The 16,020-nt window shown below is 35.9% G+C and overlaps 1 protein-coding gene across 2 annotated transcripts in view; it reads left to right on the plus strand.

The window, feature by feature from the left end:
- LOC149799998 (uncharacterized) overlaps positions 1–16,020 on the plus strand; it is a 46,455-nt gene that overhangs the window by 20,562 nt on the left and 9,873 nt on the right. The window contains exons 1-2 of one of the 2 annotated variants that reach the window (XM_089957163.1): positions 14,288–14,507; positions 15,161–15,707. The exons of the other annotated variant lie outside the window; for it this stretch is intronic. Of the exons in view, the coding sequence (XP_089813289.1) occupies positions 15,184–15,707 (524 nt within the window). The 5' untranslated portion in view covers positions 14,288–14,507; positions 15,161–15,183. Of the gene's footprint in view, positions 1–14,287; positions 14,508–15,160; positions 15,708–16,020 lie in introns of those variants that run through there. 2 annotated transcript variants of the gene reach the window in all.

The following is a 16,020-nucleotide window of genomic DNA, read 5'->3' on the forward strand; positions in this document are numbered from 1 at the left end:
TAATTTGACTAAGTTTTGCTCACTACTTGAACTCATACATTTCACGTTGTAGGTTTAAGCCGTCGTTCTCAGTTTTCTGGAAGTTCGTTTTTGCATTTCTCAGATGTGATACTATTTTTTATGGACCGAAAGAAATTTCTTTTGGCGTGAATCAGGACTCGTGGTTTTGTGGCATAAATGGAGAGCATTGATTAAAGCTCAGTTATGTCGTCTTCGAAATCGCTGGCACGGATTTGAACTAACACTTCAGGTCTTGTGTGAGGCGACACGGCACGTCATTGCCTTTTACTTTTTCAATGAAATCATTTCGTCTTATTGCAAAATCACATTTGACTAGGTTTCATACGCAGAAGGTCCCTGTATTTAGGGAGAGTGTCTTAGCGTCAGAGTATTCATTCCACTCTCAAACGATCAAGACCAGAAAGAAAACGTAAGTGTCTCTTGGTCTTGACATTGTATAATAAGGATGGCGTGTTTTGTTTTTACTCACACTTTATGAAATTGTGCTCTTTCACATATCTCTATCCCTTTGGATCATGTTTTAGTTAGAATTGAAATGGAAGGATGTTTTCCTTCACGCACGCTCTTTAGGCATGCAAGTCGGTAAACAATAGTCAGTCTATTCATCCATCATTTTGTGTCTTGATGTTTCCTAAATCACACACTGATGCCATAAAATAACGGGTTAAATGGGTTTTGTAGTGTTGGGGTGGGGGTGGGGTGTAGGTGTTTGGCAGAGTTGGTCATTGCAGGTGAGGGCTTGGTGCTTTCAAAAAACTTGTTCTTCTTCACTCTGTGTTGATGGAATATAATGGGTTATTTTCTTCACTCTCTGTTGATAGTATATATAAAGGGTTATTTCTTCACTCGTGTGGATAGTGCATAATGCTTTTCTTCTTCCCTCTGTGTGGTTAGTATATTATGGCTTTTTCCTCTTCCCTCTTTGAGAATAGTGTATATTGGGTTATTTATTTCTTCTTCCCTCTGCGTGGATTGTAGATATGGGGTTTATTTTTTACATCTCACCTGCGTGTGGATAGTAGGTATGGGATTTATATTCTTCCTCTTCCCTGTGTAGATAGTATATTTGGGGTTTGTATTATCTCCCTTCTGTGTTGATAGTATATTTGGGGTTTGTTTTTTCCTCTTCCCTGTGTGTGTGTGTGTGTGTGTGTGTGTGTCTGTGTGTGTGTGTGTGTGTGTCTTTGTGTGTGTGTGTGTGTATGCATGTGTGTTCGCGTACGCTGTGAAGATCGTATATTTGGTTCTTTTTTTCTTCTTCCTCCCGAGTGTGGATGGTATATTTGGGGTTTGTACGCGTTAGCGACGTTGTGTGGATAGTATATTTTGGGTTTTTATGAGTTAGCGACGTTGTGTGGATAGTATATTTGGGATTTGTATGCGTTCGCGTACGCTTGTATGGATAGTATATTTGGTTTTGTTTTCCCTCCCTTTCGTGTGGATAGTATATTTGGGGTTTGTTTTCCCTCTCTTCCGTGCGGATAGTATATCTTGGGTTTGTTTGCGTTAGCGACGTTGTGTGGATAGTACTTGTGGGGGTTTTATGTGCTAGCGACGTTGTGTGCATAGTATATTTCGGGTTTCTATGCCTTCGCGTACGTTTGTATGGATAGTATATTTAGGGTTTGTATGCGTTCGCGTACGTTTGTGTGGATAGTATCTTTGGGGTTTGTATGCGTTCGCGTACGTTGTATGGATAGTATATTTGGGGTTTGTATGCGTTCGCGTACGTTTGTGTGGATAGTATATTTGGGGTTTGTATGCGTTCGCGTACGTTTGTGTGGATATTATATTTGGGGTTTGTATGCGTTCGCGTACGCTTGTATGGATAATATATTTGGGATTTGTATGCGTTCGCGTACGTTTGTGTGGATAGTATATTTGGGGTTTGTACGCGTTAGCGACGATGTGTGGATAGTATGTTTGGGGTTTGTATGCGTTCGCGTACGTTTGCATGGATAGTATATTTGGGGTTTGTATGCGTTCGCGTACGTTTGCATGGATAGTATATTTGGGGTTTGTACGCGTTCGCGTACGTTTGTGTGGATAGTATATTTGAGGTTTGTGCGCGTCAGCGACGTTGTGTGTATGGTATATTTAGGTTTGTATGCGTTCGCGTACGTTTGTATGGATAGTATATTTGGGGTTTGTACGCGTTAGCGACGTTGTGTAGATAGTATGTTTGGGGTTTGTATGCGTTCGCGTACGTTTGCATGGATAGTATATTTGGGGTTTGTATGCGTTCGCGTACGTTTATATCGATAGTATATTTGGGGTTTGTACGCGTTCGCGTACGTTTGTGTGGATAGTATATTTGAGGTTTGTGCGCGTCAGCGATGTTGTGTGTATAGTATATTTGGGTTTGTATGCGTTCGCGTACGTTTGTATGGATAGTATATTTGGGGTTTGTATGCATTAGCGTACGTTTGTATTGATAGTATATTTGGGGTTTGTTTTCCCTCTCTTCCGTGTGGATAGTATATTTTGGGTTTGTATGCGTTAGCAACGTAGTGTAGATAGTATATTTGGGGTTTGTACGCGTTAGCGACGTTGAGTGGATAGTGTATTTGGGGTTTGTATGCGTTCGCGTACGTTTGTATGGACAGTATATTTGGGGTTTGTATGCGTTCGCGTACGTTTGCATGGATAGTATATTTGGGATTTGTATGCCTTCGCGTATGTTTGTATGGATTGTACATTTGTGGTTTGTATGCGTTTGCGTACGTTTGTGTGGATGGTATATTTGGTGTTTGCACGCGTTAGCGACATTGTGTGGATAGTATATTTGGGGTTTCTATGCGTTCGCGTACGTTTGTGTGGATAGTATATTTGGGGTTTGTATGCGTTCGCGTACGTTTGTATGGATAGTATATTTGGGGTTTGTACGCATTAGCGACGTTGTGTGGATAGTATATTTGGGATTTGTATGCGTTCGCGTACGTTTGTGTGGATAGTATATTTGGGGTTTGTATGCGTTCGCGTACGTTTGCATGGATAGTATATTTGGGGTTTGTATGCGTTCGCGTACGTTTGCATGGATAGTATATTTGGGGTTTGTATGCGATCGCGTACGTTTATATGGATAGTATATTTGGGGTTTGTTCGCGTTAGCGACGTTGTGTGTATAGTATATTTGGGGTTTGTATGCGTTCGCTTACGTTTGTGTTGATATTATATTTGGGGTTTGTATGCGTTAGCGTACGTTTGTATGGATAGTATATTTGGGGTTTGTTTTCCCTCCCTTCCGTGTGGATAGTATATTTTGGGTTTGTATGCGTTAGCGACGTTGTGTGGATAGTATATTTCGGGTTTGTGCGCGTTAGCGACGTTGTGTGGATAGTATATTTGTGGTTTATATGCGTACGCGTACGTTTGCATGGATAGTATATTTGGGGTTTGTATGCGTTCGCTAACGTTTGTATGGATAGTATTTTTGGGGTTTGTATGCGTTCGCGTACGTTTGTGTGTATAGTATATTTGGGGTTTGTACGCGTTCGCGTACGTTTGTATGGATAGTATATTTGGGGTTTGTATGCGTTCGCGTACGTTTGTGTGGATAGTATATTTGGGGTTTTTACGCGTTAGCGTACGTTTGTATGGATAGTATATTTTAATTTTGGTTTTATTCTTCGATCTCTGTGTGTGTGTGTGTGTGTGTTGGTGTGTGCGTGTGTGTGTGTGTGTGTTAGTGTAAGGTCGTCTGGATAGTATATTTGTTGTTTTTTTCCTCTTCCCTGTGTGAATAGTATATTTTTGGTTTGTTTTTTCATCTTCCCTCTGTGGTGTGCGTGTGTGTGTGTGTGTGTGTTTGTGTGTGTGTGTGTGTGTGTGTGTATTGGTCTCTGTTTGTCCCTATAAAACTTCCTTTATCCCTATCAAATACATTCTACCTACCTACAGTAGCGCGTATTCAGGTCAGCCACTTGCAACACTGTTGCCATTTATCCCCTAGTTTCCAGTACAGTGACGTCACTGACGCTGAAAATTTTGAGACTATAAATATGGACTTGGGTTTTTCCACAGGTTGTAGCTATACGTATGTACTAGAGTTCATAAACAGGAACGTCACTCAAGCTGAGGCTATAAAAAGATAGTGGGGTTTTCCAAAGGAATAACCCACAAGTTGTAGCTATAAATAGATAGTGAGATTTCATAGGAATTTCAGCTGATTATAGCTATATATAGATACATGGGTGTTTATCCACGATCGTCACCCAAGTTGATATTGTAAGTAGTTACTAATTTTATCCATTTTAGTCTAAACCATTGTAACTTAAATTTCGGGGATATGTTTATTTTCCTTTAAATTCTGGGACAATTTCGTCATTTTAGCGTTACTTTTAGTCACATCCATTTTGTCGTTGAGCATTTCCTTGATTATAGCTATTTATAGCATCATTACAATTATGCAAATTTTTTAACACCCCAGCAATATTTCAGGTCTTGGTAATGCTTTATATATAAATATCAGGCTTGTACTAGTGTATGTCTGTCTCTGTCTCTGTTGTGTTTGGCCCTCTACCATCAATGTCCCTAGACAGGCCTTATACAAATTCCCCATTGTCCCTAGACAGTCCCACCATGTTGAGTTTCCTTTGTCGCTAAACAGGCCCACACTATATTCCCATGTTAATTTCCCTTGTCGCTATACAGGCCCAAACTATATTCCCATGTTAATTCCCCTTGACGCTCAACAGGCCCAAACTATATTCCCATAGACCCTATACAGTCCCAGGGTTTTTGTCCATGTTAATTCCCATAGACCCTATACAGTCCCAGGGGTTTTGTCCATGTTAAATTTACATAGACCCTATACAGTCCCAGGGTTTTTGTCCATGTTAATTCCCATAGACCCTATATTGTCCCAGGGTATTTCTCCATGTTAAATTTACATAGACCCTATATTGTCCCAGGGTTGTTTTTAATGGTAAGTCCCATAGACCCTATACTATCCTTATTCACTACTTAGAATAATCGTTTCAAAACATTGCATTTTCTTCCAAAACATTTTCTTCATCTACCTGTTTAAAGTTTCAAACAGGCATTGGCCGGCACATGGGCCATTCATATTCATTTCTGGTGTCTACTTACATTAATATATGTTATTGATCTTGGTGCATCGTATTTCCATTACTTAGGACGTCAGGACTATATACGAGGTTTGGTTATTCGTAATTTCGTTATAATACTAATGATTTTCCGTAGCATATATAATAGGAATTATACTCTTTCCTCGTGTGATTCTAGACTCAGTTGTTAAAAAACATGTCAGGGACCCTGGGTATTCTACTGGTCTAACGCGCAAGCCTTTGAAGATCATTCACACATCTCACATCTGTCTGCGTTATTTCGAGTCTGGGCTGAGCAAAAGTGTATGGCACGCCATACCGTTCAAAATGGATGAACCGGAACAATCGTAGGGTGAGCTGGAGAAGGCGAACTGGAGAGATCATAAGTTGAGCTGAAGTAATCGTAACGTGAGCTGGAGTAATCGTGGGGTGAACTTGGGGAGATCTTAGGGTGAACTGAAGTAATTGTAGGGTGAAATGAAGTAATCATAGTGTGAGCTGAAGTAATCGTATGATGAGCCTGAAGAGATCGTAGGGTGAGCTGAAGTCATCGTCAGTTGAGCGGGAGTAATCGTAGGGTGAGCTTGGGGAGATTGTAGGGTGAACTGAAACAATCGAAGGATGAGCTGAAGTAATTGTTGGGTGAGACGAAGTAATTGTAGGATGAGATGAAGTAATCGTAGGGCGAGCTTGGAGATATCGTAGGATGAACTGAAGTAATCGTAGGCTGAACGGGAGTAATCGTTGGGTGAGCTTGGGGAGATCGTTGGGTGAACTGAAGTATTCGTGGGATGAGCTGAAGTAATCGTAGGATGAGCTGGAGTAATACAGTGAGCTGAATCAGTCACCTGGAAATATAAGAAAGTTACCCAACATGTATTATTGTTAATACAAATAAAATGGCCCATATTGTTGTTTATTTGCAAGGTTTTGCCCTACAGAAAGTATTTATATGAGGGGTTGTTGTTGTTGGTGTGTTTTGTTAACAACTGTAGAGTTTAATTCTAAGTTCAAAACTAACGAAAACTAATTATCACTAATGTTAAAGTTTGGCAGGCAAGTACTTGATGAAGAAAATGTAACAAATAAAAAATTACTTGATTTTCTTCATCTACACCGTCTTTTGTGGTACGAAAATGAAATAAAGCTATTTTGATGGCTCCATCATACATGCCAATGTATGCCTTTTTATTTCCTGCTTTATTTGTGAAAAAACCTGAATGTAATACAATGAGACTTTTGTTCCGCCCTTCCCTTTTCCATACTCCGTGTGAACATCATTCATTCTGCCGGTGGGTCGGCCTCACTTTCGCTTCTGCACAAACACTCTCCTTAATAACTAGATTTTCAAAAAAGGTGCGCCACTTAAAATTTATAAGATTTGGAAGAAGTGGCTTTATTTTGCATTTTATAGTGGGATTATATCATATGATAATCCCAATAATCAATTTCATTTCTGCATGATAACGATATTATTCTCCTTCACTTTTATTTGAATGAGGTCGCACATTAAAAGTTCAACAGTTCGCATCATCATTTAAGGCATTATTAGACCGTTGGTTGTATGGTTTAACTGCTGATGTTTCCAAGCAATAATTATTTATTCGTACTAGATTTTACCTAAGTTTGGCATCCCGATGAATATTGGTGAACTAGAAAGTGAGTTTGACTTTCAGCGTTCAAAAGCTGCAGTTCAGTCAGAAAACAGCTGGAACAATTATTTGACCTAATTCATCAGAATCATATGATAAGGTTTCTTGTATTTGCTCCAAGCCTAAGCTGAAGTTGCCAAGGTCATAAATATCGTCGGGGGCTTACAAATATCCGCTGTGGCGAACGATTTCCTGCCGTTCTTAATCCTTGATAATTCAACTGTCCAATAAAATCGCAAACTGTTGTGCGAATTCTGGGTAAAAAGACAGCGTGTAACGCAAAAATATGTTTCTCGTTATTGAGTATATCACGTTGTGCTCCTACATGAAATTGAACAGATCACTGTAAAACCTAGAGACGACTTTGTTATGTTCTCCCCACATTCTTCTACAGGCTGATTATGAACACTGCGACCAGCAATAGCTTTCTCTGTTGCCTCCACGTCTCATTACCATATATCAAACAATTTATATGTTCTCTCTACCCCTATTGTTTCGCAGGCGATGCGGCAGACCATACGTATTTGCAGCATTCTTAATTTTTTTTTAATGAAGTCTGTGCCTTGTTATCTGTAGCTACATGAATACTTGTAATCAGTCGGCTGTAGCCATCCACTGTTCCGTGAAAAATGATGCGCCGGTGTACTAGCTTGTGTATGGTATCGACATGCCATAGATGACTTGGCCCTTTGACATTATATACTCTCCTTTTGATACAGTTACTCCTTTCAGGGCTCTTCTCACTGGGTCAATTCTTTGAATACTTTCTCGCAAACGCCATGCCTGTATATGTATGTCATGTGCACGAAGGCTCCCTTTGAAATACGATTCGCCAACATTAGGCGTACTATGCAATATATCACGAATTTGACTGTCACGGTCATGGTCATTTTTGTCCGAAAATGTATTCGGCATATTCAGTTCTGTCCTTTTATTTTAAAGTTGAGATACTAAATGACCAACATGAATTAAGTCTGTCCCATGTCCTGCCAGTTTCACGTAATGATTGTATTTGATCAAAGGGAACACTAGAAAGTGGGCAATCAGGTCGAGTTCTCTTTTCAAAAGGGCATACATATGAAAACGATTGTTTCTGTGAAATATCTAGCAGAAATGCCAGACCTGAAAGTAATCCGCGGGTGGAATAGTCAAGTTCCTGCAAAATTTGCAACACTTTTCTTCTTGCAACAAGATGCATACAATTTCTCTGACAGCTAATAACTCGATGTAGTCCTACCGTTTTCTAATCTGGTATTCGATTTCTAAAAATTCTTGTGTCAAATAAAATCTATTAATATTTTGCAGATCGAGGTCTATCAAGAAGTCATCAGTTTCATTTCTCTCCATAATTATTCATTGAGGGAAACAGGTTCTTTCAAATCAAACACACATCACGATGATTGCAGAACAGCAAGTCACAAAGGTGGATTACTCAAAAATCCACACGCATCGTTTCCTAGGAAATTGTAATGATTTATTTGTAATTATTGAATATCAGTTAGTCAGCGTTTCTTGGCCTTAGTTCCTCATAAACACTTTCTGCAAATGATTGTAAATGTTTTTAAGATCTTATTTATACAGTCTGACCCCATGTAAAATATAGGCCCATACTCATCGTGACGAGACTTAAGTCAAGTACAAATTCAGATGGGATGTGTTTTGCAGTTTATATTGCTCATTTGGGGCGGGTATGTTGACAACTCATAGACCCGTCCCAGCATGTCTTGCTGGTTAGGACTTATGAGTGACACCGTGTGTTCTAATATGTGTTATTTTATTATCGTGTGATTCCCTGTTCTCCCTTAAGTTGTTTAATTGTTTAATTAAAAATAATAAAGTTAAGCTATATAATTTAGTCAGGTTTGTTCTTGGCTCTGTCCTGTCAAATATAGTATAGTTACATTAACTTAACCCCAAAGCTCAGTTTGAAACTGTACTCCCGTCCCTCTCTTAGGCAAAAAAGTGGGCCTGGTTTCCATATTTATCCCCTGCCTAGAACCTAGGATTGTACTCCATTCTCTTTTGACACTTAGTCTGATAGCCGATCTCCTATATCCCTAGTTTGTGATTAAAAGTTTGGCCTTTCCATTTGTGTCCTGACGATCAGCAACCTTAATATTCACTGGCTCATAGTTACTTTTGTAAGATCATAATATAAGACAAAGTGAAAAGCATTAATAATTTTTGCAGTTGTTAAATGTAACAACTGAACCCTCTTCTGGCAGTATGTGTACCGTGTTAGTTGTTTGATACACTCTTTCATGATCTTTTAATTTTAATTCTGAGACGTTTTTTTAAAAAAAAAAAACTTTTTTTTAAAGAAAAAAGGTAATTGTCATCTTTTGGTTTATTTATTTGGGATGAAACCAATTTTATCACATCCTTTATCGATGTCATCTTTAAAAATGTTTAACGATCAAATTGTTTGTCTCTTTTTATTTCCGTTACTGTAATTTATTTGGCTTTATTATCTGATTTTGGTATCTTCTCCATTCTTAACCGCTGAGGCTTCATTTTACATTTTGTAATGAGGTATTGAAATATGTCAGTGGGAGAAGAGTGATGCAGCCATAATGGTGATACCACTTTAAGCGCCACAGCGATGATATATCTTCTGTAATACGTTCTTTTCCCATTTAAGAAATATATCTGTTCTTATATAGTTTATTCAAATGTGTGTTTGTATATATATATATATATATATATATATATATATATATATATATATATATATATATATATATATATATATGTAGTGCTTAATTTTTGTCCGTAATGGAGGGTTGGAGGTTTTGCCTACCTGATATTTGGCACGCTGGTAAGAAGTATACAAGATCGGGGTATTTGGTAAAGAATTATTCAACCATGTTTCTTATCAGTCTTTTGGAATTTATGCATGGCACGTCTGTAGGTGTGTTCAGATATAATTTAAGAAGAATTATTTATTTAAATTATTCATTTTAATTACAAATTGCTCATTGACTTTTTGTACTGAAATGCAACTATGTGATTACTGAGAACTCATTCATTCTTGACAGTCTTTTGTTGAATCACATTAATATGATTCCAGGTTTGAATTCTCTATAAATTCCAGTGAATCTCTCAATCCAAGAATATTATCAGAGCACTTTTTTCTTCAAGAGAAAATAATAACTTGAATTCAATAAATTAAATAAAAATATTCAGACAAACTGGACACAACATATAATACAACCTTAAATTACTATATCTTAAAGCACAACTGAAAAGAAAAAAAAAATCCGCTCATTAACAATATTATATAGATCACCTATTGACCTCAGGTCATAATTAGCATATTTTAAAACAAACTATTACCTAATTGAAATAACCTTCTAGAATGATCCTGATGTTTACAAAATATGACCTGGATTATGTAAAATGCACTAAAGAAATTCCAAAATCTAGACCTAGACCCAAATAAACCTATTTACTTCTTTTAATAATAATACCGATTTTAATCTCATACACAAAGAGTATAATTTAGCCACGTATTAGTTGTTCACACAGAATAAAATTTAAAATAGTCAATTCTGGTCAAGCAGAAATTAACTAAGTTTTGGACAAGGTCAAGTCCAACATGCAATGTGACATTACAATAATGAAACTAAAGAAATTAAAAGAAGACTAACAAAGCAAAGCAAATATACATAACTATATATATATATATATATATATATATATATATATATATATATATATATATATATATATATATATATATATATATATATATATATATATATACACACACACATACATACATACATACATTCATTAAAAAGAACATTGCATTAACGTGTTGGTATAAAGCAAATTCATATATCATAATACTGGTATATCAAATTGTGATCCGACCATAGGGCAATAATACGAATATATAAACATTCTTTCAACTGCCGATCAATGATGAATTTCCACTCATTAATAGTTAAAGACGTAGGAAATTAACCATACAAAATATTACTGGTTCTCGTTTTCTATGAATTTAACATGGTACATAATTTCATCGCAATCCCTTCTTTCTTTCCGTTCCCCTCTTCTCTATCGTGCATAAGTGGCAACATATGTATAAATATGGAGAGAGAGAGAGAGAGAGAGAGAGAGAGAGAGAGAAAGAAAAAACAATTTTTGGTTGGATGCAAACCTTAAAACTGAACTTGTACCAAGTAACTTACAAGAATATGGTTCGTCCTAACTGTATGTTTATACTTGACTTGGGATCTATCTACAGTCTTCATAATATCATTTATATATATATATATATATATATATATATATATATATATATATATATATATATATATATATATATATATATAGCTGCAATAGCCTGTCGACACAGTAAGTTAAATTTGCAGGTTACGAGGCACACACTCTGTAACGTATTTAGTGCGTTGTTGTTGTTGTTGTTGTTCCTTAAACCTATAATAATGTTCTAAAAATCTATTATTATTAATTAAATATGAAAATGTCCAAACGACACCTCCCATCTCTCTCTCTCTCTCTCTCTCTCTCTCTGGACCATCGGAACAAGATACGGGCGACAATCCATGTAAATACGAGCGTTGGGGATTTTCGCTTATAGATTATGACGATGTCTCTGAACCTATGAATGATGGTAAAGTTAACTCAAACCGTCCAAGGAAAAGGAGATAGAGAGATATATATATATGGTCAGTAGTAATGTTGATTAAAGCAGAATAATAACTTTAATCTACTGAAATATAATAAAGTGTTTAAATTAACTCGTCATTTCGTCATTTCGCTTAGTTTCTATTCCACTCTAAGTTTCATACGCCAGTTCGTGATTGCCTCAGCATTCAGTGTTTACAAGAAGCTCATGTGTTCCTAGTGCTCTACTTTCTCCAATAAAAGAATCTTTTATGTTTATATTATAAGTGTTTCTTATATTAATTTAATCAAGGTGAATAAAAATAAAAACTTTAAAAGAAAACAATCAACTTATCAACCAGCAAATGTGATTGTGGACAACAAGAAAAGGCATAGAACTAAGTTTTGTAGCGGACACACTCGCAGGAATATGAGGAGTTTATTCACTCGGCCAATACACATTTGCCCGGAACATATCTTAACATCGTTCAAAGGGCAAATATGTGTATTTATATTTGTAAAAAAAGATATCACTAACAAGTTAATCTAGGCACAGTATATTCATAATGAATTTAAAATAAAATCGGAGGGTATGTTTTGGCTTGGGAGGTGATGAAGACCCAATGGTTCTGCTGTTATTGCAACTATTTTTGAATGTCACTGGGGGTTCTGTTGAAGACAAGTGATTGGAAGTCTTCTCTTTTAAAAAATGTGGCGATTATTGGTCTTTTTCGTTCTTCTGAAAAAGCGTAAGGTCGGTGGACCATAAGGTTTTAATTCATAAACGTTTTTCATGTGCAGAGGCCAATGTGTTTCTAATAAAAATATCGCGACAATTTGTCCAGTTTCTCATAAAATTTTGAAGGCCGGTGGCATTGTATTTATTTTCTTATATTATTTTTAGAACTATTCTGGCGATCACTTTCAAATAATTTTGTTTTTCTCATAATAATAAGTTAGGAGACAAGTGGGCCAGAGTTTTGTTGCTGTAAAACGTATTTAGAAGACCAGCTGCATACGTTTCATAGTCTACATTTGAGGATGTCTGGCTCGATTTTGTATCATACAACTTTAAGAACAGTCTATGGTTTTGAGCAAAATGTAGGGGCCATTCGTCTAGGAAACCTGTATATGTGTCGTTATTATAACTATTTTATAGACCAGTGTACCATTTTTAAAGTAAACGTTAGAGGACGAGTGGCCTAGGGTGAGTGTCAGAAATTGTGGATGAAGGTCAAGAGTTAAGGGAGAAAGGTCAGGCTATATAAGGTCACTGGCCCTGTACTGATATATATTCCTACTTCTTGCCCCAACAATACCACGAACAGTTCGTCGAAAATCTGTTTGCAGTGACAATAATTGTGAAAGTGCTGCCTAAGGAGGTCATATCATGTTTCCTTTGACACGACGAAATCAAGATAGTTGTTTTCACTACCGGACAAACATGCGACTCTGCTTTTGTTTATTCATATGCATTGTCTCCTGCCCATCCCATTGTGTATACTATAAGGCTTGGATCGATATGTTTAATATTATGCATTGTCTCCAGCCCACCCCATTGTGAATACTATAAGTCTTGGATCGATATGTTCTGAAGATAGTATATACATTTAAACTCTTCTTCCTTCGAAATTAGAAGAGATCTAGACAATTTAAGTTGAAATAGAATTGTGACCCACCAAAAAATGTATGTCTATTGCAATGGAAAGTCAAAGATTATTATTTTAATAATAATAATAATAATAATAATAATAACAACAACAACAACAAGAACAAATGTTTCAAACTATATGCTAATAGTTAAATGCAAAGACAAATCACTATGTCCCCAATAGGTCACTTTTCTATACATTTTTGTGTGATCTATATAGGCACTAGCATAACTCCTGGTTTAATTCTTCAAGTTGCCACCTAAATTTCCACTAGTCAATCTATCTATCTATCTATATATCTATCTATCTATCTATCTATCTATCTATCTATCTATCTATCTATCTATCTATCACTATATCACTCTTCATAACTATCTGTATATATATATATATATATATATATATATATATATATATATATATATATATATATATATATATATATATATATATATATATATATATATATATATATATATATATATAACTACTTTTGCACAACGACGCTGTCTTCTTCTACAGTTAAATTATCACAATGATTTTTCAAACAATTTCGTTTTAACAAAATGTAATAATGAGCGATGATTGTCTTTTTCGGGTTGTTAGTGTTGTTATTACATTGGTGATAATGCAGAAAGAATCTAATATTATCTTATTCAGCGAGCTAATCATTAATAAACTTATCATATATACGCCAGTTATTTATATATATATATATATATATATATATATATATATATATATATATATATATATATATGTATATATATGCAATATATATATGCATGTATATATATATATATATATATATATATATATACATACATACATACATACATACATACATACATACATACATACATACATATACATGTGTGTGTGTGTCAATTAATTTTGTCACTCAACAGTGTTTTAATGTGTTTTACTTTAAATGGATTCTTTATTAGCTATGGCTGACATTATCAGTTTGACCTGATAACGATTCCAGTCAATCTTAAACGTTCTTTATCTCTCTGACCTTTCACTAGTATGTCTTGAGCCCCGTTAATGTTGGGATTGAGACCGAAGTTTCCCATCTTAGATTTCATTCACACAATGGCAAAATCTTCCAGGCATGCAATAACGCTCCTCAGATACGAATCACAGATATACCTATAAAAAGATATTGGTGTCAAGGAATGTGAAAATACATTTCAATGCAAAAATAACGTTTCAAAATCAGCTTGCGAGTGATTGTGTTGCCAGTGAAATATACTTTTTAAGGAGTAAACGTGTTTGACATTGCATAAAGATAAACTGTTTTATATATTATGTAGAGAGAAGATTCATTTTTTTAAATCAGAGATTTAAACCAGAGTATATGACTGTCTTGGTTTGACAGAGCCAGAAACGTTCTAAAGCGGACTGGTACATATGAACGATCTTCTTCTCGTCCCCTGAACATAGCGATGTCATATGCGAGGCTAAAAGAGTATATTAAGGTAAGCACGGTTCTATCGCGGACATCGTTATGATCGTTATCTCTTGGTGCTGGTAAGGCCAGATTAAAATGCGTATGAGATAAATAAATACAAATTTTATAAAGTTACATTAGAAACTAATTTAAATTCCATTCCTCTGCCGCGAAACAAGTGATACAATTTTGTTTCCTTGACACTTAGTCTGTGTACATAATTCCCACAACCCTTCATGCTTCCATAGTATATCAGGAAAACATTTAATAATCCTAAACAAAATACCATAAAAAGATTATCTTAATTGACAGCATTTAAAAAGGTGTAAAGTATCGTGAATCCTTTTAGAACTTTAATATTCATTTCTAATTACTAAAATATACTTTTAAAAATGGTATCTGGAAAGTGATGGTTGCAAGCAGTATGTGAAAAACATATAAGAAGTTAGTTATTGATATTGTAGATTGGCATCATAAAAGTTAGATATTTGTAAATGAATCGAAATGAATAAAGAAGAAAACATATAGTCAATTTGTGGTGAATCCTGGCTAACTGGGACTAATACAACAAAACCATGTACTGTGTGTTCTTTACTTTTCATTTTCAAACCGAATCGCAATTATTTTCTAATATTTTTGTATACATCATTATTCTGAAAGTTGGCGCATCTACTCTTTCAGTTATTTTAGAATTTCCATTCAGCATGGGGTGTGTCTTCAGCAAATCAGCCGTAGCACCGAAGGAAACTCAAGCTTCAACAGCAACAAAATCGCAAGCCCTCACCAGAACTACATTGGTCAGACCATCTAGTCACGCAACAATTGGTACCATTACGGACGATTTCCTTTCGGTAGAGGCGACATCGAGATCTGTGCGCGCATTCGACAACGATAGCATTAGAACATTAAGCGCCTCCACGAGAAAGAATGATACAAAATCTGAGGCTGGAAAAGTTTCCATCACTAACGTTAACATACGTCCACGTTCTGAAGTAAAATCCCTTGGAGCCAACTCTGAATCGAGATCTGTGCTCGCACTCGACAACGACAGCATTAGAACATTGGGCGCCTCCACGAGAAAGACTGATACAAAATCCGAGGCTGGCAAAGTCTCGACCACTAATATCAATAAACGCCCACGTTCTGAAGTAAAATCCGTTGGAGCCAACTCTGATCTTACGATTGAGGAAGTAGATAGCGATCTTGAGGACACTTATCAAACATTAAGGTACGTTCATAACAGGAAAAGACCGCATTCTGAATATTGGCATTTAATGCGTAAAAAGACTTTTGTGATCACAAATGGACATCGGGTACATCCTTCTTCGGATAAACTGCAATTCATGCCCTCTGTTGACACCAATAATAGAAATGCATGACACATGACTCTCAATTGATTACAGATGCCTTACATAGCTTGAAATTGTTTGTTAAATTTTTTACAGATCTCGTCGAAACTCAGGAATTCGGCGTATAAAGTTTCATTTCATACGGATCTATATTGTCCTCTTAGTGAACAGCTTCTTCTCGGTCATTAATTT

The sequence above is a fragment of the Sinohyriopsis cumingii genome, chromosome 5, assembly GCF_028554795.1.
Source record: "Sinohyriopsis cumingii isolate HCF-2022 chromosome 5, ASM2855479v2, whole genome shotgun sequence".
Lineage (NCBI taxonomy): Eukaryota > Metazoa > Mollusca > Bivalvia > Unionida > Unionidae > Sinohyriopsis > Sinohyriopsis cumingii.